At 36.9% G+C, this 22,232-nt stretch overlaps 1 protein-coding gene and 1 long non-coding RNA gene across 2 annotated transcripts; one reads left to right on the top strand and one right to left on the bottom strand.

Annotated features, from left to right (window-relative positions):
* Nucleotides 1–511: 511 nt before the first annotated feature.
* Nucleotides 512–3,032, bottom strand: LOC147508519 (uncharacterized). Its single transcript, XR_015216379.1, has 2 exons — nt 2,857–3,032; nt 512–720 (listed from the first exon to the last, which is right to left on the bottom strand). It is a non-coding gene; the product is annotated as an uncharacterized LOC147508519 (long non-coding RNA).
* A 17,358-nt stretch (nt 3,033–20,390) lies between these two features.
* LOC147508518 (uncharacterized) lies at nt 20,391–21,374 on the top strand. Its single transcript, XM_086599141.1, has 2 exons — nt 20,391–21,154; nt 21,262–21,374. Exons 1-2 carry the CDS (start codon nt 20,431–20,433, stop codon nt 21,288–21,290), a joined length of 753 nt encoding a protein of 250 aa, XP_086455267.1. The 5' UTR covers nt 20,391–20,430; the 3' UTR covers nt 21,291–21,374.
* Nucleotides 21,375–22,232: the final 858 nt, after the last annotated feature.

Raw genomic sequence — 22,232 nt, 5'->3', positions numbered from 1 at the left:
CAATTAAAATAGTAAGCCAATTTGGTGGGCAATTGATAGAAATTGCTAAAACACTATTAGAATTTTAAACTTGTCTTAATTTATGCACAAATACTAAAATTCATTCATTCTGATCTGGATGATTGCCTTCATGCAATACTTACCTCTGTACCTGGTTACATTCTCTTTCTACATCATTTTAAATGTCTAATTAATAGAAGTAAGAGGGGCGCACGCCCTATAATTCAGCACAACTCGGGCCCTATACTCCAGAATTCTAAAAACGTGTACGTATGTATTTAGAAACAAATTAGAAACAATCTGTACAAACGGTGGATGTTGTTCATTAGTGTGCGCCCCGAGTTGTGTTAAATTATAGGGAGTGTGCGTTCTCTCTTTTTTTGATAAAACCTTCGTACATTATATTAAAATAGGGGGTGTGCGCTCTCTTACTTCTATTATACACATCCAAAATCAAATTAGTCGGACAATACTTAGTTGGAACTTAATTGGCAGCAAAACAACTAACACATTAGAAAAAGATTTTATTAGAAATCTGAACAGTTCCTCAAAGAACATGCAATGCCGTAAATATGACTGAAAGAGATTATTTAATGTAAATGTCATAGTTTCTTCTAGATCTCAGTTTTCTTCTTCATTCTCGCTAATAGGTGCTTTAGTTGCAACATATTTCGGTGCAGAGTAGAAAACCTTTCCTTTCCCACTTGCAGCAAGGACAAGCTTTAGCAAACCAAAAGAAACAAGATAAGTATAGTTGTTAGATGTTCGTGAATACTGTAAGCTAACATATACATTGCTTTCTTTCATGAGGTAAAGTCTGGTATTGCTCTTTCTTGAAAAAAAATATCTCAATGGAAACTTGCTGCTGAAGTCATATATTCCAGCGGCAGTCGGTCTAATCAGTAATCATATGAGCGTCTCAGAAGGGATTCTATATTGTTTAAAGAAACAGGTAGGCATGTAGGAAACAGGTAGAAAACGTATTAAAGAGATCTAGATACATATACGTATTAAATGGCAAACTGAATGTTTGCTATGTTAAAATGTTCAATGTGCGCACGAAAGATATATGTTACATTAAAGACTGTTGGAGTATATGACTTCTTCAAGTGGATCTCTAAAGAGGATGATATGATATATATAAGAAATAATGACCTAAAAATATAATTTATTTTGTTGTTTTAAATACAATGTATTTTTTTTCTTGCCTAAAATATTGATTGGACAGAATGTTAATTAACCGGTTAGAACTGGTCACGTGAGTTGCACACTCCTCTTATTTTATTTATATGACTAAAATATCCTAAAAAACAAATCACAATTTTAAATATCTCCAAAATTGGGTTGGTATCTTCAAATTTCTTTACGGATTACCACACGAAATTTTTAAATAAAAGAACAGTGTATCACACACGCTGCCAGAAAACAGGTAAAATTAATTGAAACCTCGATAGCAAAACTCATTCACTGAAATTAATGAATTTAACCCCAATTGCATCAAATTAAACCTTAAAGTGGGTTCATATCGAGTAGTGCTACACGGACCTACTTTTTAGACCTACTATTGTGACTCACTATTTGGATAACGTTGGTTTGCATTGTAATACACACGGACACATATCTCTATGTAAATCAATGATTATGACTTTTGACACATCAATAGGTCCAAATAGTAAGTCAAATAAGTGTGTCGGTCTATCATTACTGGTTCATATCTATGAAGAGTATGTTATCAAACAATTGGGAAACTCGGATATGGTATCCTCCTTGAGTAGCCATTTACGAGAAATGGAGTCGATGAGCAAGCCACCCCCCTTCATGTTCTGGGAGTGGTAGCAATAATGCTGGTAGTTTTGAGTGTAACATCTGTTTTGAATTAGCGCAAGACCCAATCGTGACATTATTTGGCCACCTTTTCTGCTGGCCTTGTTTGTATAAGTGGCTCCATATTCATTCGCATTCGCAAGAGTGCCCTGTTTGTAAAGCCATTATACAGGAAGAGAAATTGGTACCTCTTCATGGTGAAGGAAAGACGCCTATGGATCCAAGGTCCAAGTCAATTCCCGATGTCAATTTTCCTAATTTTCCTTCGGGTCAGAGACGTGAAACTGCCCCACCACCAGACCCTAGTCATTTCCTCACCACGGGTTTGGATTTATGGGTGGACTTGCACCAATGGCAACTGCAAGGATTAGGAATTTCACGCTTTCTGCGGCATTCGGAGGTTTGTTTCCTTCTATCTTTAATCTTCAAGTCCATGGATTTCTTGACACTATGTAATGTATGGTTAAATTTTGCCTGGTAAAATCCATGGAAAATGGAATGGAATGGAAAGAAATAACCAATGTGTTTGGTAAAGGCTGGGGAAAGGAAAGTAAAACTAGGGAAAGGAATAAATTGGAAAGAATAATATTTGGAGTGAAATTTTTCCAAAAATTTCGGGGTTAATTTAAAAAGACACAAAACCTTTTCCATTTGTTTCCAGTATGGAAAATTTGTTTTAGTAGTGGGTATGGTTTTAAATTTGAAGATATTTGAAATTTTAATTTGTTTTTAAGGGTATTTTAGTCATATAGGTGATATAAGAGGAAAGTGCAACTCACGTGACCATTTCTAACAGGAAATTTATATCCTTCGATCAGATTGATCAGAATGTATCCATTCTAAAAAATTAAAAGTTCCGTATATTTTTAGGCAAAAAAAAAAATACATTATATTTAATGTAAAAAAAAATTTAGGTCATTATGTCTATATATAAAGACCATTGGAGATGGTCTAAGTAAGAAAGCCTCCAAACTTTCTTCAGGGGTTTTGTGGTTTAACCTTAGTGTTTGAACAAGAATCAAGTTTCGTTACCTTGGGGATGAAGCAGATCATTAGCCGCATGTTGGCGAACTGCACCAGCCATTTGAACAAGAATTACTAGTACAAATGCAAGAAGAACTAACATAACAGACTTATTCATCATCTTACAGTTGTACATGATTGTGATGAACTTCTTTGTAGCCATATTTATACCATATTTATAGATGAATAATAGTACAAGCCATTCAACTAGCTACCACATGCTGACTTCTTTGACCTCAAATTGTTATAGATTTGTTTAGACCTGTTGACTCTCAAGTCTCCGCTCTGTCATTAATTTTGCCTTCTTAATCTGTCGACATTGCCAAGCAACAATTGCCCACTTGGACACTAGGTGGGGTTTTTTTGCCTAACAAAACAAAAGAACAGGATTTTGATCACATCTCATTGCCAAGAAAGTGCAGAACCCCCAAGCTCTTAAGGTCATTATATTTTATACAATTGGTAGGCCATTCATTTGATTCGTAAGCCCTTGCTCAAAATTCCGTTCATGAGTTTATAATAACGTTTCACCCTTTCAAATGGTACCTAAATCGATCAATAAATTGTATTATGTTTCACCCTTTCAAATGGTACCTAAATCAATCAATAAATTGTATTATGATTATGATTGTTGTTTTTGTTGGGGTTTATACCAATACCAATCGATTCATCCACTACACAGATAATTTGTATTTGAACACAATTCAACTCCAGACAAATTCTAAATATCAACTACAACCTATGCTAACATGCCCAACTCACTAAACAACTATTAACAACAGATAATAATGTAAAACAGAATTAAACGCATACCACAACACAAAGATATACCGTGGTTCGGCCAATGGTGCCTACTTCTACAAGAGCTAGTCCTTTATAAAGTGGGAATAAAGATTGCAATCTCTCCTTTCAGTCTCTCACCTTACTAGATCACTCTTATCTCTTTACGGGGTTATCTCTCTGTTAAGGTTATCTCTCAATCTTGGTAGCTTTCAAGATTAGGTTTTCTCTGACTTTTGTGTTGTCTCTCGTGTGTTTGGTTTTGCCAAAACCCAAACATATAATGCAAAACTCGCAGTTTCGCAAAAATAGAATCCTGCCAAAATAGGCATGGCGCGGGGCGCTACTTGGCCAAGGCCAAGTCGAGCGCTGGTCTCGCGAGTGTTTTGGAAGTCGACCAAGGCATGGGCATGGGGCGCGCCTTAGGCAAGACCAAGTCGAGCGCGCGCGCGCTCAGGCTTCTCCATGCAGACCGAAATCCTTTTCTCCTCATGTGAGGGATAACTCCAACAATCTCTCTCTCCCGAACAGTGAGGGGGGATACCTCCATACAATTTCCAATTCAACGGGGAGGAGTGTGTCGCCATTCAAAGATATAGACAAACATCAAACTTACCTTTCGGTAAGACTTTAGTCATCATATCCAACCCGTTCTTGTTGGTATGGATCTTCTCGATATACAAATGCTTGTCTTCGAGTACTTCTATAATCCAATGATAACGCAGATGTATGTGCTTGGATCTAGAATGAAAACTCGGATTCTTGCTCAAATGGATGGCGTTCTGACTATCACATAGAACTACAAATTGTTTCTACTTTAGCCCTAGTTCGTCGAAGAACCTCTTCATCCATATCATCTCTTTGTAACACTCAGTGGCTGCAATATACTCGGTTTCTGTAGTAGAGAGGGCAACACACTTTTGCAACTTTGATTGCCAAGAAACTGCTCCCCCTGCAAAAGTAACCAAATAACCGCAGGTGGACTTCATCGAGTCAACATCACCTACCATGTATGCATCAGTGTAGCCTTCAAGTAATGGCTTACTTCCACCAAAGTACAAACACGATTTGGAAGTGCCCTTGAGATATCTCAATATCCACTTAACACCTTCCCAATGTGATAATTCTCTAAATCGCTAGTTTTACCAAAGAATAAAGTTTGCGAGAACTCTAAACGCTAGTAAAACTAAAATACAAGTTTGCTATTAAGCTTTATCAAAGTTTCTACTCTCAATCCTATTGAGATATAGTGGAGTAGATGATTCGTTCCACTCCTAGTTCTTTAGCATGCGATGGGTTCGTGTCAACTAATTAGTCCAAAGTCTAATGAGAGATTTACGAGGGAAATTCTATACTACGAGGTGAATTCACTTAACAAGTTACGAATAAAGTAATGATAGAATGCTAAGGGTTTGAATCTAGACATGGAATTAAGGGAATTGAATCCACCTTAACTCGACTTAATCAAATAACAAAGACTCGTCGTGATCCAAATTGAATTCTTCGCATATCAAAATAGTAATTCTAATCCCTAATTATCCATGGCATCTCTACCAATCAATAACTAGCATGTGAGGTCGTCCACCCATTCTCATGGCGAATCAACGACTTCTAGAGTGGAATAACTATCACGACGATTTCTAAGTTTAACAAAGATCAAGCTTCATCAACCCTTCTAACGGAGGTTTAGCCTTGATTCATACTACTATCATTTCCAATTGATTTAAAACTAGACATCACATAAAAATTCTATCTTTATGCAATTTATCTAAACAATAATTGAAATCTCAGGTAATAACTAGGAAATGAATAACAAGTAATAAAGGAATTTAGATCTAAACAATTGTAAATGACAAAATCGAAATGAACAAGAATCTACTATTTTATTTATCTAATCAATGAAGAACAATGATTTTAAGGTTTAATCTAAAACAAGGAATGAAATGAAACTAAACTTAACTAAAAACAATTAAAACTAGATCTAGATTTATCTATAGTTTAGGTCTAATTAGCTACCATTAACAAAGAGCTAAGCTTTTGTTTTTATATGCTTCAGATCCAAAAATCGTGCATGGGCTTGGAGCCCTGTTTTGGGCCGAAAAATCGGGCTCAAAACCCAATTCTTTCAGTCCAAAAAAGGGCTCTTCAGCTGGATTTGGCTTCAATAGACTTTTCGTCCATTTTTGCTCCTCTGATTGGGCCAAGGCTTGGACCATTGGAAAGCTCTTTCTGAGCCGGTCGTTTTGACATAAGGTAGGCCCAAATTCGAGGCCTGAGTCCAAAGATATGGTCTTCGGAAATCTTGTTGACTTGTGTACTGTTTCTGCCCGTGTTGACTTTTCAGCGTTTGACTGGGCTTTACAAAGGCTTTGTCTCCTTAAATCTTGGCCGTTATCACATAACTTCTTAGCAACCAACCCTTGCTCCTTTATCTCGCCAAAGTGGCACATTTCTGCACATAATTGACTTTACTGCTTGAAATACATAAAAACACGTAATCAGCATTAACTCTTATTTATTACTAGCATAATTGGTCTAAAAGTATTATTATTAAGGGGTTAAAACTACAGTTTTGGGCTCTTATCACAATGCTCCTTTCCCAAATTTGACAAAAATCGGCTTACAACACCAACGGCAAAAGCAATATCCGGTCTTATACACATCATTGCGTACATCAAGCTGCTCACTGTAGATGCATAAGGAATCTTTTTCATCTGACTCTGCTCATGCTCATCCTTTGGACACATCTATTTAGTCATGCAGAACTGGACACCAAGCGGACAACTGACTAGCTTCGCTTGATCCATGTTAAATCTCTTTAACACCTTCTCAATGTAGCTTTCTTAAGAAAACCACAACTTTCCACTTTTTCTGTCACGAGTGATCCGTATCCCAAGTATCTGCTTTGATTTACCCAAATCCTTTATCTCAAAGGACTTACTCAAGTCTTTCTTCAGCTTGGATATCCTGTTGATGTTTGAGCCAACTATCAACATATCATCCACATACAATAATAGTACTATGAAATCCCCATCTGGAAATCTCTGAACAAACACACAATGATCAGAAGCAGACTTCTTGTATTCTTGCTTTGCTATAAAGGAATCAAACTTTATGTATCACTTCCTTGGTGCCTGCTTCAACCCATATAAGCTCTTTATCAGCTTGCATACTAGGTGCTCCTTGCCTTTGACATCAAAGGGGTCCGTGTAGACATCTTCTTCAAGGTCTCCATAAAGAAAAGTTGTCTTAACATCTAGCTGCTCAACCTCTAGGTTCATACTTCCGGTCATACCTAATACCACCCGGATAGAAGTCATCTTCACTACAGGAGAGAAAATCTCATCAAAGTCAATCCCTTTTCTTTGACCGAATCCCTTCACAACAAAGCGAGCTTTGTGCCTTGGGTGAGGATTGTTCTTCTCATGCTTGACTTTGTATATCCACTTATTCTTGAGAATTTTTTGTCTTTGCGGTTTCTCAACTAACTCATAAGTGTGATTCTTATGTAAAGAATACATCTCGTCATGCATGGCCTTCAACCACTTTTCTTTGTTTGTACCTTCAAGTGCCTCTTGATAGTACATAGGTTTTCCACCATCCAATAGTAGCACGTACATATGTGGTGGATACCTGGTTGAAACTAGTCTCTCTCTATTTGACCTCCTTACTCCATCTGCTGGTGCCTCAGGAGGATGCACGTCTGCTTGCTCTGGTGGTGGTTCATGCATCTCATCTGCATCTTCTATACCAATAGGTTCTATTCCCATCATGAGTAATAGGATTCTCATCATGAGCTTCAAACTCATGGTTTTCTGCATTTTCAATGCCTTTTGCACGTTCCACAGTAGGAACTTTTGGTTCTGAATCAACAAGATCATTGGTGAAAGCATGTAGCTTCTCACCCTCCTCAAAGTCTGCTATGGTTTGGTCTTCCAGGAACACAACATCTCGACTTCAGATTACCTTCTTGTTAATCGGATCATAGAGTTTGTAACCAAACTTTTTATCTCCATAACCAGAAAAATGCACTGCTTGGCTTTGTCATCAAGCTTGGATCTCTCATCCTTCGGAATATGCACAAATACCCTGCACCCAAATACCCTCAAGTATCCATAATCAACATCTCTGCCTGACCATACTCTCTCTAGATAATCACTATTCAGAGGCTTCGATGGCGATAGGTTGATCACATGCACGGCTGTACGCATTGCTTCTACCCAGTAGGTTCTAGGTAGCTTAGAGTGGGATAGCATGCATCTCATCATCTCTATAATGGTACGGTTCATTCTCTCTACTATTCCATTCTGTTGCGGTGTCTTGGGAACGGTCTGCTCATGACGAATCCCATGACTCTGGCAATACTCTTCAAACGGCCCAATGTACTCACCCCCATTATCTGAGCGAATACACTTTAACAACTTCCCAGTCTCTCTTTCCACCATGTTGTGGAATTTCTCAAACACGCCAAGTACTTCATCCTTGGTTTTTAGACTATATGCCCATACCTTTCTTGACGCATCATCAATGAAGGTCACGAAGTATAAAGCTCCCCCATGGGACTTCACTTTTATAGCACCACATAAATCTGTGTGCACTAGTTCAAGGACATTGTCCTTTCTGTGAGACGGGAATCTTTGGAAAGACACCCTGTGTTGTTTTCCTACCAAACAGTGAGTACATGTATTTAAATGTGTACCTTTGATGTCTGGCAAGGCTTTTTGCTTAGCAAGAACTTTCATCCCTTTTATGCCCATATGACACAGTCTCTTGTGCCACAGTTCGGAGGAAGCTTCTTCTCCTACCGCATTCACTTCTGATTTACACAAACTAGCCTATGTTTTGTAAAGAGAGCAAGTTTTCCTCCCTCTGACTGCTACAATGGAACCTCTGCTCAGTTTCCATACCCCGTTACCAAAGGAGTTTACAAAGCCATCGTTATCTAACTTTCCAGCCGAAATTAGGCTTAACCATATGTCAGGGACATGTCTTACATCCTTGAGTGTCAAGGTGTAGCCGACATAGGTTTCTACATGAACATCTCCAATGCCTATAATCTTCGAGACTCCACTGTTGCCCATCTTCACCTCACCAAAATCACCAGATTTGTAGGTAGTGAAGAAACTCTTATGGGATGTGATGTGGTAAGAAGCACCTGTATCTACCACCCACTCTGTACCCTGGCCTGAAGTGCTCAAGCATAACTCGTCACCGTCTGACACAATTCCTACTTCACCTTCTGAAGCGATATCTGTGGCGTCTCTATCGATGGTGCTTTCTTTTAACTATAACTTGTCTTTATGTACGGTACTAGTCTTTTCATCCCTCTTCAATTCTATGCATTCATATTTGAAGTGGCCATGGATACCGCAATAATTGCATAACAAGTCTTTCTTAGGAGGTCTGCTCGCGCTACTAGATTTTCTTTTGTCATCATCTCTAGAATGAGATGGTTTTCTGCTTTTGGCTCTCTCTTGCTTTTCTGTAACAAGGATCTCTGAGTGACAGGAGCTATTATGTGCATCCTTTCTTGTCTTCTCGTTGAGGTCTTCTAAAGTCTTCCACAGGCTAAAAGTTGTGGTCTCTTGGGATACAAGGTGGATTATATTGTTGTCAATCCATTGTCTAATGCACCTTATTGCTTTTTCATCAAGCGTCTTCCAATCGGCATCGGATGATGTATCGGTTTTACTCCCTCATTCTCAATGGGTTGTGCCAGGTCCTCGCAACAGAGCAAGTCTTCCATCCTGGATTTCCACATAATATGGTTGTTCCTATTCAGACTCATCATGTGAGTGTTCATAGAATGGTCCATTTCTACAAGTTATTTAAACTCAAATCTTCTCTCAGGAATTTTGTCAAACACCTTCCGACCAAGATTTGGATAACACCCTAGGCTAATCTAACCTGGCTCTGATACCACTTGTTGGGGTTTATACCAATACCAATCGATTCCCCCATTACACAGATAACTTGTATTTGAACACAATTCAACTCCAGACAAATTCTAAATATCAACTACAACCTATGCTAACATGCCCAACTCGCTAAACAACTATTAACAACAGATAATAATGTAAAGTAGAATTAAACGCATACAACAACACAAAGATATACCGTGGTTCGGCCAATGATGCCTACTTCCACAAGAGCTAGTCCTTTATAAAGTGGGAAGGAAGATTACAATCTCTCCTTTCAGTCTCTCACTTTACTAGATCACTTTTATCTCTTTACAGGGTTGTCTCTCTGTAAAGGTTATCTCTCAATCTTGATAGCTTTCAAGATTGGGTTTTCTCTGACTTTTGTGCTGTCTCTCGTGTGTTTGGTTTTGCCAAAAACCCAAACATGTAATGCAAAACTCGCGGTTCCCCAAAAATAGAATCCTGCCAAAATAGGCATAGGCGCGGGTCACACTGAGAGTTCTAGAAGTCGACCAAGGCATGGGGGGAGCGCCTTGGGCAAGACCAAGTCGAGCGCGCGCACGCTCAGGCTTCTCCATGCAGACTGAAATCCTTTTATCCTCATGTGAGGGATAACTCTAACAGCTTTACCTCCGAGTTCATACTATCCATTGTTTGAGCTGTTCTGTTGACATCTTTGTATGAATAGTATCTTACCACTTAGTGACTTACTTCTCAACCTAACATAGTTGGAGTTTAGGACTTTTTGGGAAATTAACCAGGAATTATTTTACATTTTTACCGAGAGTAACAGGGGTAACCTTCCAAAGAGAAAAAAAAACATTAAAAGGAATCTTGGGAACACTTATCTGCACAAGAACAAACTATGAATACAAGAAGGCTGAGGCACGGATCGGTATGCTCTCTTTAAGGTTGTTTCGCATCTGTTCTTCCTTGTGCAGATAGACTACGCCAACTTCCAGGATACAACAGCCACAATAGATCAATCTTCAATGCTAACTGCACTTAAATAAAGAAGAAAAGAAGACGAACAACGCAAAACTGATTTGATTGCCCATAAATAGTAGTATAGAAAATAGAGTTTTCTCTAACTTTTCATATTAGATTTTGGCTACTCATAGAGGGGTTTTTATAGAGTACAAAACTTGGAGAACAAGAGTCCTACTCAAACTCTAGTGGATCCTATTTTATTGGGTTAACTGATACAGTTACCCATTTAGAAAGGAGCCACAAGGTTTGGTAGTTTCCAATTCCAAAACAGAATCTATTTTGTTAATAGAGGGTTTTCCAAAACCATTTTTTATTCAAATAACATAACAATCCCCCACTTATTTTAATAAAAATAATGTAACAATCCCCCACTTATTTTCATAAAAATAAGATATATTGTGTAGGCATTCAATATCATTTCAATGTGTAATGCATACATAAAGGTGTCCAATACTTAAACATTTACGTAGTGAAGAGTACTCAAAGTATAAGAACCACAAGTGACAAAATCTTAAACTTGGGTCTTGTGTATACGATAAGTTATCAACACACATAACACATCCAACGTTCTCCTCTCAAGTCCGCACATTAAAGGTCATGTGCTTCCATCCTGGATTCGTGAATGATCTAGAGAATCAACCCTCATTCTCATAGAAAGCGGCTTGTACTTTCACATTCACTAGGTGAGTCTATCAAGAGTGCTCTTGTAGTTATGCACTCTGCCCATAAGGACCATAGAACTTCATTAAGAGTTTTTCCCATAAACCTCAACCTTTATTCATTGCTTCAGGATCTCATACATTTTACTATCCAATTACGGGACAAATTAGTAACAATGCATGTCTCATAACCAACATTCTATGACTTATTCTTCTCTTTGAACTTAGTTCTTGGGATCTCCAGTCCCTAGGTTGGGTTACCATCATAGATGTTCATCTTTCAATGGGCTTCAGTCCCATGCTAGTAGAGCAGTCCACACTGTATCTCTGGCCAGAGCTTTGGTATGTGAATCTGCAAGGTTATCTTAAGATCTCACAAAATCAAAATAATATGAACTATCCCAATTATAGCTGTAATGCTATTAACAAAGTATCATTGTAACTAATATTGTCTATCTCCGACTAGTATATGAGTAAGAAAGCATTGAATTCAACTAGCTTCTTCACTCGTACTAGCCAAAGCAATAATCTCATACTCCATAGCAGACTGTGCTATTACGGTCTGTTTTTTCAACTTCCAAGATACACACCTCTACCAATGCTAAACACATAGCCACTGGTGACCTTGGAGTCTTTAGAAAGGATGTTTCAATCCGAATCTATTGCTTGCTAGTGTACCTACAAAGAACATCTACTGCATAGGTAATGCCAGGTCTTATACAATATGTAGCATATCTCAAAACTACAAATGATACTTGCATTTTTCTTCTGATTCATAGGTTCACCATTATTAACAAAATAATTTAACACTAAAATAAAAAAGAGAACAAATAGGATGTAGGAACCGTTATTTCATAATGCAAATTTCTACAAACCGTGAAAACTACGCACAGCGGAATTAATGGGTTGTCACGATTTTGGATGGAAAACATACCTTTAGAAACGGCTTCTTGATAACTCTGAGAATCCAATAGCTATAAAATCAGCAACCACCTCTTGATCTTCTGTTGTATTCCTTTCAATAGATTAGACGTTGTGTAGGCAACGATCTACCAATCCCTTTCTTTCTCACAAAGTTAGAATCGATTTGGATCTATCTTTTCTTGCCTCTCTTTTCAATCAAGATGAATAGTGAATTTCGGCCAAAAAAAAAGGTTTCTATTTATAGGCTACAATAGGGACCATGAGGAGAAATTAAGGTTGGGCCTCCTGACGGGCTTGGGCTTCCCATGTTCGCCCAGAACACACGGCCCAAGTCCATCAACAAATGGCTTATTCCACTAAAGGCCATTATTGCACTACCGTCCTAATCCCAAATTACGTGTTACGTTTATGGGCTCCATATTATATGCTCGTTGATCTCCCCGTGTTTAAGATATCGAATGTCCGTTGATTAAGTCAATTTATTGACAACTACATTAATCAACTTCTTATGTCCTTGAGTAGTACCACTCAACCTCATTGTCATGTCGGAATAAATCCACCTGCAGGGTTTACATGACAATCTTTATGAGCTCCTCAAAGGGACATCATCAACCCGACTTCCTGCTGGTCACGAATTCCTTCTATAATCAACAGCACACCTTACATACAATATCATTACCCAATCCATCGAGTTTGTTGATTCACATATGAATCTCACTCATTGATGATTTAAAGCAATGTACAATGCATGTAAGTGCCCATTATTATATCCGGATTAAGAGGACAAGCATCCATAATAACAGAGGTGCTTGTTCTCTTATATAGTCAGTATAAAGAGAAACAACCTCACTTGGTCCTGTTCAATGCACACAAAGTGTACTAGTGTAATCTTATAGTCAAGATAGACTAATATCATATTATACTACAACCGTACCAATGGTTTGTCCAAATCCATCTAGGTTGTAAACAATTACTTATACTTTATAAGGTACTGATGATATGATCTTCTGTGTGTCACCACACACCATATCATCTACAACATAAAATATTAGACACATGTATATTACTAATAACATATATAATATGCATAACATTTGCCCATATGATTCTCATTCAAAATATAAAGAATTAGAGTTATTACAAAAGTAATGCTTTTAATATATAGCCCTATCACAGGCATGCAATCGAAATGGTTATACTTCTTCAACACTTTCTCAATAAAGTGTTACTGATCTAACATATGCCAATCGATGATATTGTAATCAACTTCACGTAAGTCCTTCATATCAAATTAGAAGACAACAAGTTATTGGTCTCTTTCTCACCATATGGATTAGACCCAAAAAATAGTAGATCATCAACATATAAGCATATGATAACACATATATCCCATCAGAGTACTTATAATATATGCATTTATCCCTTTCACTTATCTTGAAACCATTGGCAATGACAAAGTGATTAAACTTTTTATGCCATTGTTTCAGTGCATGTTCCAAGCATAAAGTGACTGAAGTAATCTGCATGCCTTTTTTCACTTTTCCACAAAACCTGCTAGCTGATCCATATAAACCTCCTCTTCTAAATCCCCATTTAGAAAGACAGTTTTAACATTCAGTGGATGAACAATAAGATTTATGAACAACAATAACAGATGATAATACTCTAATAGATGTTATCCTAATTAATAACATGTGAATATGCGTCAAAGAATCAAAGTTTTCACTCCATTTAAATCCCTTGACTACAAGTCAGGCCTTAAAACTTGTCTACTGAACCATCGGTTTTAAACTTCATTTTTAAAATCTATTTGATTCCTATAGTTTTAGAACCAATAGACAAATCAACAAGTTCCAAGTTTTGTTTTCCATGAGAGATCGAACCAATCTCACTTGAATGACTTCTCTCCAAAAACTCGAAATCAAAAGATGTGAGAGCTTCTTCAATGGAGGAGGGATCTCCTTCCAAAGTACAGTGACAAAGTCGAGTCCTAAGACCTTAGTGACCCTAAGCTCTTTTATATCCTCTAGGTTCATATTTTGTGTCCATGATTCTATCATACAATCTAGATATGTCAGTGTCAGAAACATCAATATTAGGGACCTTGGAGGATAATACCCCCACTAGCACCCCCACTATTTCTAGATAAATATGAAAATCTATCTTCAAGAAACTCAACATAAAATTATCAACAAAAACATTACTCTTCATATCTAGAAAAATGTAGGCATTGCTATCCATAACATTGCCTAAAAAACACACTCAAAAGTCTTACTCTCAAGCTTTGAGATTTTAGGATCATGCTTCTTTACAAAAGCCAGACATCCCCATGTTCTGTAGTAACTCAAATTAGGTTTCCTATTTTTCCATAACTCATAAGGTGTAACCTTTGTTTTAGAATTAACAATTCTATTCAGCACATATATAGTATACAGTCAAAACAGTTTTTTCCACAAAATTGTGGGTGCTCCAGAACTAAGCAACATAGCAACAATTAATCCCTTTAACTATTATATTCTTACGTTCAGCTACTCCATTTATTTCAGGTGAATAAAGAGTTGTCGTCTCATGAATAATATATACCATGTGATTGCAAGAAAAAAATTAAAATCAGCAAAACCATATCCAGTACCTCAATCACTTTGAATTACTTTAATGTTTCTATCATACTGATTTTGAACTTCAAGTATATAAACTTTAAAAGCATAAAAAAAAACACCACTTTTATTTATCAGCAAATAAACATATGTAAGTTTCGAGCAATCATCAATGAAGGTAATAAAATATATTTTACCACCTCTAGTTAGAACACCTTCAAGCTCACAAATATCAGTGTATACCAAGTCTAGTAGATTCGTACTCTTTTCAACTTACTTGTGAGGCTTCTTTGTGATTTTGGTCTTAGTGCAAGATTCACCGTGTACAAAATCATCATAATTCAAATTAAGAATTAAACCAAGTATGCTCATGTTCTTAACATATTTCGTATTAATATGACATAATCTACCATGCCAAACATTAACAGAACAAGAAATTATGTAAGTAGACGTATAAGATTATTAAAATCAACAACATCATATCCAATTCGGTCCATACACCTAACAATCTCCACTTTGGACCGAAACTGGTCTAACTGAACCATCGACTTTGTCTCACTAGTCAGGCATGACCAGGGCCAAGCCTAGGGACCATACATGGTACCCTCACAGATCTCTCACCCAAGACTGATATTGTCCCCAATTTTAGCCATCACTTGGCCCAATTCTCAGTTGGACCTCATCTAAAGTGTGGGGTTCTATATCAATAGAAGTGTAACTCCATTACTACTTGATGTGGGATCAACAAACTTCAATATCTCCCTACATGCATATCTCTTACTAATATTACCAACAAGACACCAATTCAAACATGGTGATTATAAATGTACAAAAGAGAAATTAATCTCAAACAATTATATCTAGTCAATGAAAAAACTTTCAACGCATGTTAAGCAAAACTCAGTGCCACAATATATCGACTAAATAAATAACTAGAACATATAGTCTTAGGTTTTAAACTTCTTTAAAAAAACCCTAGCATGTAATTCTAAGTTTCAAATCATCTCACAATATAAAACAAAGAATTACATGTATTTCGTAAAGAGTACGATACCCATCCGATTGAAAAATCGGATTATCACGTTTCGCTTTTCTGGAGAACATTGGCTAAAAAAGAACTGTTAAAGTGAACCAGCTCAAGACAAACTATGTTTTGAGCCATATACCGTTGGAAACATCTCTGAGTTAGCTTTCTAACGTAAAAAACGGATTGTGAATCCAATTATCGAGCAAAACGTTATAGCCATTTTCGTCAGAACTGTCCTACCATTCCAAATTTCGAACTATTTCTTCTTTTTCGATAATTTCCAAATCTCGAACTTAGATTTTGTTCATGCGTAAAAACAAATAAGAGAGTTTCACAATAATCACACCATCAATAAAATAGAACATATGTTAAGCATGTGACTTTAAACATATAACATGAATTGTTACAGTCACACACATGAGAACTTTGTTTTAGTTTATTGAAACCGTACCCATCCTCACATCTTTATTAGCATCATCGCATGAGAGTGAAACTTAAAACTTGAAGTCACCTACTTTAACACAGATTATAATAAACAAATTGTTTATAAAAGGTGTTCACAAGCTAGTGTCAAACCTCTTTACTTTCTTTCAAGTAAACAAGTCTATTTAATTTTTTCCAGATTCAAAACCGAGAGTATTACTCAGTAATTGTCGAACACAATTTTTCAGTCCGTGGCCTACTTTATACCCACATATAGTGAACAACAATAAGATTTTTTAAACCAAGAATCAAGTCGTGTTAATTCTAAAGTCAAGACGATTATTGTTTCCACTCCAAAATTAATTCTAAAGTCAAGACGATTATTGTTTCCACTCCAAAATTCATGATCAGTATAATCCATGTCGATCACAATACTTATTATCACCATCGGTTCCTTGTACCAATTGTTCGCAGTAAAGGAGATGAACAATAACTTATTTAACCTTTCTTCTACGTATTCATTGTTGAACAACCTTAAAATTGTTGGGGAACAATTATTTGCAACAAGAACAAACAATGAATGCAAGAAGGCTGAGGCACGGATTGGTACGCTCTCTTTAAGGTTGTTTCGCGTCTGTTTTTCCTTGTGCAGACAGACCACGCCAACCTCCAGGATACAACAGCCACAATAGATCAATCTTCAATGCTAACTGCACTTAAACAAAGAAGAAAAGAAGACGAATGCGAAACTGATTTAATTGCCCATAAATAGTAGTATAGAAAATAGAGTTTTCTCTAACTTTTCATATTAGATTTTGGCTGCTCATAGAGGGGTTTTTATAGAGTATAAAACTTGGAGAACAAGAGTCTTACTCAAACTCTAGTGGATCCTATTTTAACTGATACAGTTACCCATTTAGAAAGGAGCCGACAATGTTTGGTAGTTTCCAATTCCAAAATAGAATCTATTATGTTAAGAAAGGGTTTTTCCAAAACCCTTTTTTATTCAAATAACATAACAAAAAATGAAACACACACACACAACAACAACTATAGGTGCCCATTTCACCATAATTTATTTTGCTAAAAGGGTAATTGTATTAAAAAAAAAATACCCATAAAAAAAGAAAAAATTACATTTATATCAATTGAGAGCCTTTTGTAGGTCTCTCCAAAGTTTACATTTAGACTAAACCTAACAAGATTTACTACATGAATTTGTAGTACATCTAATGTTGATTCTCTATCTGGTGCATGAAAGGTGGTTTATCATCCCACCATTGCTTGGTGCCCTTTGTTAGATTGGCTCCGTATTTGGCGCAAGCATCTGCATCTAAGCCCGGGTATGAGTGATGGTTGCACCATGATGTGATCCCACTTCGCTTAAGCAACTATCCAAAGATCCTGACTACTATAAGCAATTGATCCACAAAATCCTAACGTCGAGGCCTTTTCAGCACAATTGGTTGTGGGGTTGGTGACAATTCTACAATTAAGCAAACTTGGGCGAGAGTAGTTTTCAATATGGATGACCTCCTGGAAAGTCATGTCTTGACAAAACCCAACACTGTCGGATGTCCGCAGTGGCTAAGTGGGGACAATATCGACATGGTAGGAAAAGGTGGGTCGTTACAAATAGAAAGTGGATACACAATATCTCAATGTTAATTCAGTGTCAAATCTCATGGTGAACTATATACGCATGCACCTTCACATGCATTAGTTTTAGTTTTAATGCGAGTACTACTCTCTCTGAGTTTGATGTGAAATGAACAACAAAAATCACTCCAACTTCCCAAGGTTATGCCACTTGGGAGTTGGGAATGGAATGTGTCCTAAAAACACCTAAGCAAGTTTCATGATGGGAACTTAATCCAGAATCTGTCAGAAATGATTCATCTTTGTTTCATTAGTTGAAGAAATTTTAATTCGCAAATCTCAATGAATGGTACTTATACTAGCTACATGATTGTACCTAGAGACAAACATTGCCTAAATATTGGAGCTAGGAATCACAACCGATGGAAAAAGTATTGGTAAATTCGTGAGCACGGCTTAACCTTGTTGTGGAGTTCATCGTGTTAGAATTTTTCTCTTTAAGGTGTACCTACATAGATCATACACATTACACAATTGTTGATTGTCGAACTACGTCCGAGTGACATTGAGAAGACTCACTAAACTGTGATCTTAAAGTAACTTGACTGAGTCATTTACATGTCTCAAACCACACGTGTCAAGTCATGACACGTGTATAAAGTGAGTATGGGCTTAACGATATGTGCAGATACTTTTTGGGCTTAAGCGTATTTCTATTATCATGATGGGCTATAATAGAAATACACCCATAATATATAAGTTGAGGAGGTCCCACCCCCAAACCCTATTCTCGATTCTCTCAGTTTTCCATCCACCGTGAGAGAACACAAGAAGGGTTTTGGAGTGGAAGACAACAACGTTCGCCGCTTTATAGGACTTGCTTGATAACGCTTATGGCTTCGGTATGTCCTATTATTATTTGGTTTTCTTTATTGATTGACATGTATTACGGGTATTGGAGAAATCCTCACAATTGGTATCAGTCGCCTAGATGTTAATCATGAAGAAAACATACAGTTTAATTTTATTACTGTGTAACATTGAGTAAAAATCGAGTTTTTTTTTTTTTAAGTTATGCGGTTAAGTTTGCGAAATATTTTTTTTTTTCGTTTTTTATCGGATCACCGAATCTGTTCCGGTAAAAGGATTTCATAGGGTCGCAAGTTCGTTATCCAAGAATCATGTTCATAAGGTGGATGACGGATTTCGATTAATATGCTTTGATTCGTTGCCGATAATCCGTTAAAAACTTCGTTTTTTTTCTCGACTTTAAATCCATGGATCTTTGTAATCTATCTTTGGATTGTGCTGAAATTTGGTGTGGTGGGTTGTGTGATGATAGAGATGATATCTGACGGTCAAAACTTGTTTTGTATCGTTCAGTCAACGGGATTAATGGCGGCAGTTTGGTCGGAAAAACCATCAAGTCTGGTTTTTTTTTTAAGTTTGTCTTTTGTGGGTGAAAGTGACGATGAGTTTCATTGTCAACTCACTTGAGTCAGAGTTAAAAATTCTGAGTTTTAAAACCGATCCCAAACACAAATTATTTTTTTGGGCCCTTGTTTTCTTCTAAAGCACGCTAAAAGAGGAATTTGTGTTTTATTAAAGTCTGCCCCATAGCCCAAAGTCCATCTCGACCCATAAACTATATTAGGCTTGGGTCTGACCCATGTATGCCAAGTCTGACTTTGCAAACAAAGTTTGACTTGTGCTGACCGGGTCCTACTCATGCTGAATGGACCTAGTTTGACCCGGTTTTGGGCCTATTTGGTATTTTTTTGGGCCCAATTACCTTATTTCAGTTGTATATACCTTGTTTTAAGTCCGTTTTGGGCATATGAATAGTCAACTTGAAGTGTTTTTTCGGGCCCAATAAAGTAGATGGACTTAAATTTCAGTTTGATCATGTTTGGATTTATGAGCTTTGTTATTGGAATTTTCTTTTCTACTATTATCATGTTAATTAATAGAATTGAATAATAGCATGTTCCAAACATTTTAAAATTAGCAATCTAAACCATGAAATTTGGGTAAGTTCAACGTGATACGCTGCCTAAGTGGCCTCTTTCATGGAAAATTTATTTGGGTTTAATGGTAAAGTTTATTAGATTGTATATAGTTGCGTCTTAATCCATGCAAGTAATAATCGGCCCAAAGGAAGTTTACTATTTTGGCCGGATTAGTGACGGTATAAGGTAATTAATATATGTAAAATAATTTTAGGAGTTACTTATGCATTCAATAGTCGGCCCTAAGGAAGACTTATTGTTTGGCCAAGCCTAATTTTGTTTTACATATGTCGATTAGCCTTATGTGTTTAGAGGAAACCACTTACACGTTAAATGCTTGTCCAAAGACTTGAATTATAACGGTGTGTTAGGTTTCTCATTAAGGTCCCCTACTAAAGTTTTATAAATGTTTTCTATCTTGTCATTTGTCTACTTGATTATTAATTTTCATTTAGACTAATGAATGCATGATAATATTCAAGTTTATTATTGTCAATGCATTATAGTAGATGACATATATAGTAATGTGAGATATCTTTTGTGTTATGCTTCAGTGAATACATCTTCTATATCTGCCAATTTAACTAGTATTCGGTTCTTCTTGGTTCCAACTTTACAAAATGGAAAGAGCATGTTCTAATCGTTCTTGGATGTATGGATTTGGATTATGCATTACGTGTTGATGAGCCTGCTAACCTTAAGGCTGATAGTGGAGCTGAGGAAAAGGCTACCTACGAAAAGTGGGAGCGCTCCAATCGCCTTAGTCTTAGTATAATTAAGCACTCTATTTCTGAAACTTTTCGTGGTGCAATGCCTAAGGAAGAAAATGCCAAGAAATTCCTAAACCAAGTTGCAGACCGATTTGTTGCGTCGGAAAAGGTGGAGGCAAGTACGCTCCTTAGCAAACTTGTCACCATGCGGTATACTGGCAAAGGAAATGTTAGAGAGTACATTATGGAAATATCTAATCTTGTTGCCAAAATGAGGGCACTAAAGTTGGAGTTCTCTGATGATCTCCTTGTGCACCTCATTCTTATTTCTCTTCCTGCACAATTTAGTCCCTTTAAGATCAATTATAATACTCAAAGGGAGAAATGGACTCTTAATGAGCTCATTGCTCAGTGTGTGCAAGAAGAGGAAAGGCTAAAACAAGAGAAGACAGAAAGTGCTCACTTGGCCACTTCCTCTATTGGCAATTCAGGCACTAAGAAAAGAAAATGGAATAATAAGGGTAAAGGAACTGCAGATAATGCGACACCACAGGTGAATGCGAAAGATAAACAGGTTCAGGCTACTTTCTGTTACTTTTGTAAGAAACCTGTAGGTCACATTAAGAAAGAATGTCCAAAGTATATAAAGTGGAAAGCAAAGCAAGCAGGTAATGAATTTAGTTTTGTTTGTTCTGAATTAAATCTTGCCGAAGTACCTTCTAATTCTTGGTGGATAGATACGGGAGCAACTATTCACATTAGTGTTTCCATGCAGGGTTGTCTAAGGAGCCGCAAGCCAAGTGATACCGAAAGGTTCATTTACATGGGTGATGGCAATAAGGCATGTGTTGAGGCCATTGGAGTCTTTAGATTAAAATTAGAGTCTGGGTTTTATTTGGATTTAGATGAGACTGTTTATGTACCGTCTTTTAGACGGAATTTAATTTCTATTTCCTGTTTGGACAAATCCGGTTATACTTCTTCAGTTGGAAAAGGAATATTTAGTCTCTTTCAAAATTCAAATCTTATCGGTACAGGCTCTTTGATTGATAATCTATACAAGTTAGACTTGGATGCCTCTCACTTAAGGTTAAATGAAACTTTGCATGTTAATAACTATGGTACGAAGCATAGATTAATTAATGAGAACTCCTCTACATTGTGGCACAAGCGTTTTGGGTCATATCTCTAAACAAAGAATTGAAAGGCTTGTGTCAAATGGAGTTCTTAGTGCCCTTGATTTTTCAGACTTTAAAGTTTGTATTGAATGTATAAAGGGTAAACAAACAAATATAAGGAAGTTTGGTGCCAGTAGGAGTTCAAGTGTCTTAGACTTGATATATACCGATATTTGTGGTCCATTTCCTACGGCTTCTTGGAATGGTCAACGGTATTTTATCACGTTTACAGATGACTATTCTCGTTATGGGTATCTATACTTAATTCATGAAAAATCACAGTCACTGGATGTATTTAAGGCCTATAAAGCTAAAGTTGAAAATCAACATCCTAAGAAAATTAAAGCTATCAGATCCGACCGTGGTGGTGAATACTATGGTAGGTATGATGGAAAAGGCCAACATCCAGGACCATTTGCAAGATACTTGGAGGAATGTGGCATCGTTCCTCAATACACCATGCCAGGGACTCCACGTCAAAATGGTGTATCTGAGAGATGAAATCGGACTCTAAAGGACATGGTTAGGAGTATGATTTGTCATTCTACCTTACCAGAGTCTCTTTGGG

The sequence above is a fragment of the Coptis chinensis genome, chromosome 3, assembly GCF_015680905.1.
Source record: "Coptis chinensis isolate HL-2020 chromosome 3, ASM1568090v1, whole genome shotgun sequence".
Classification (NCBI taxonomy): domain Eukaryota; kingdom Viridiplantae; phylum Streptophyta; class Magnoliopsida; order Ranunculales; family Ranunculaceae; genus Coptis; species Coptis chinensis.
Note: the sequence above shows the minus strand (reverse complement) of the source record. Positions and strands in the feature narration are given on the sequence as shown.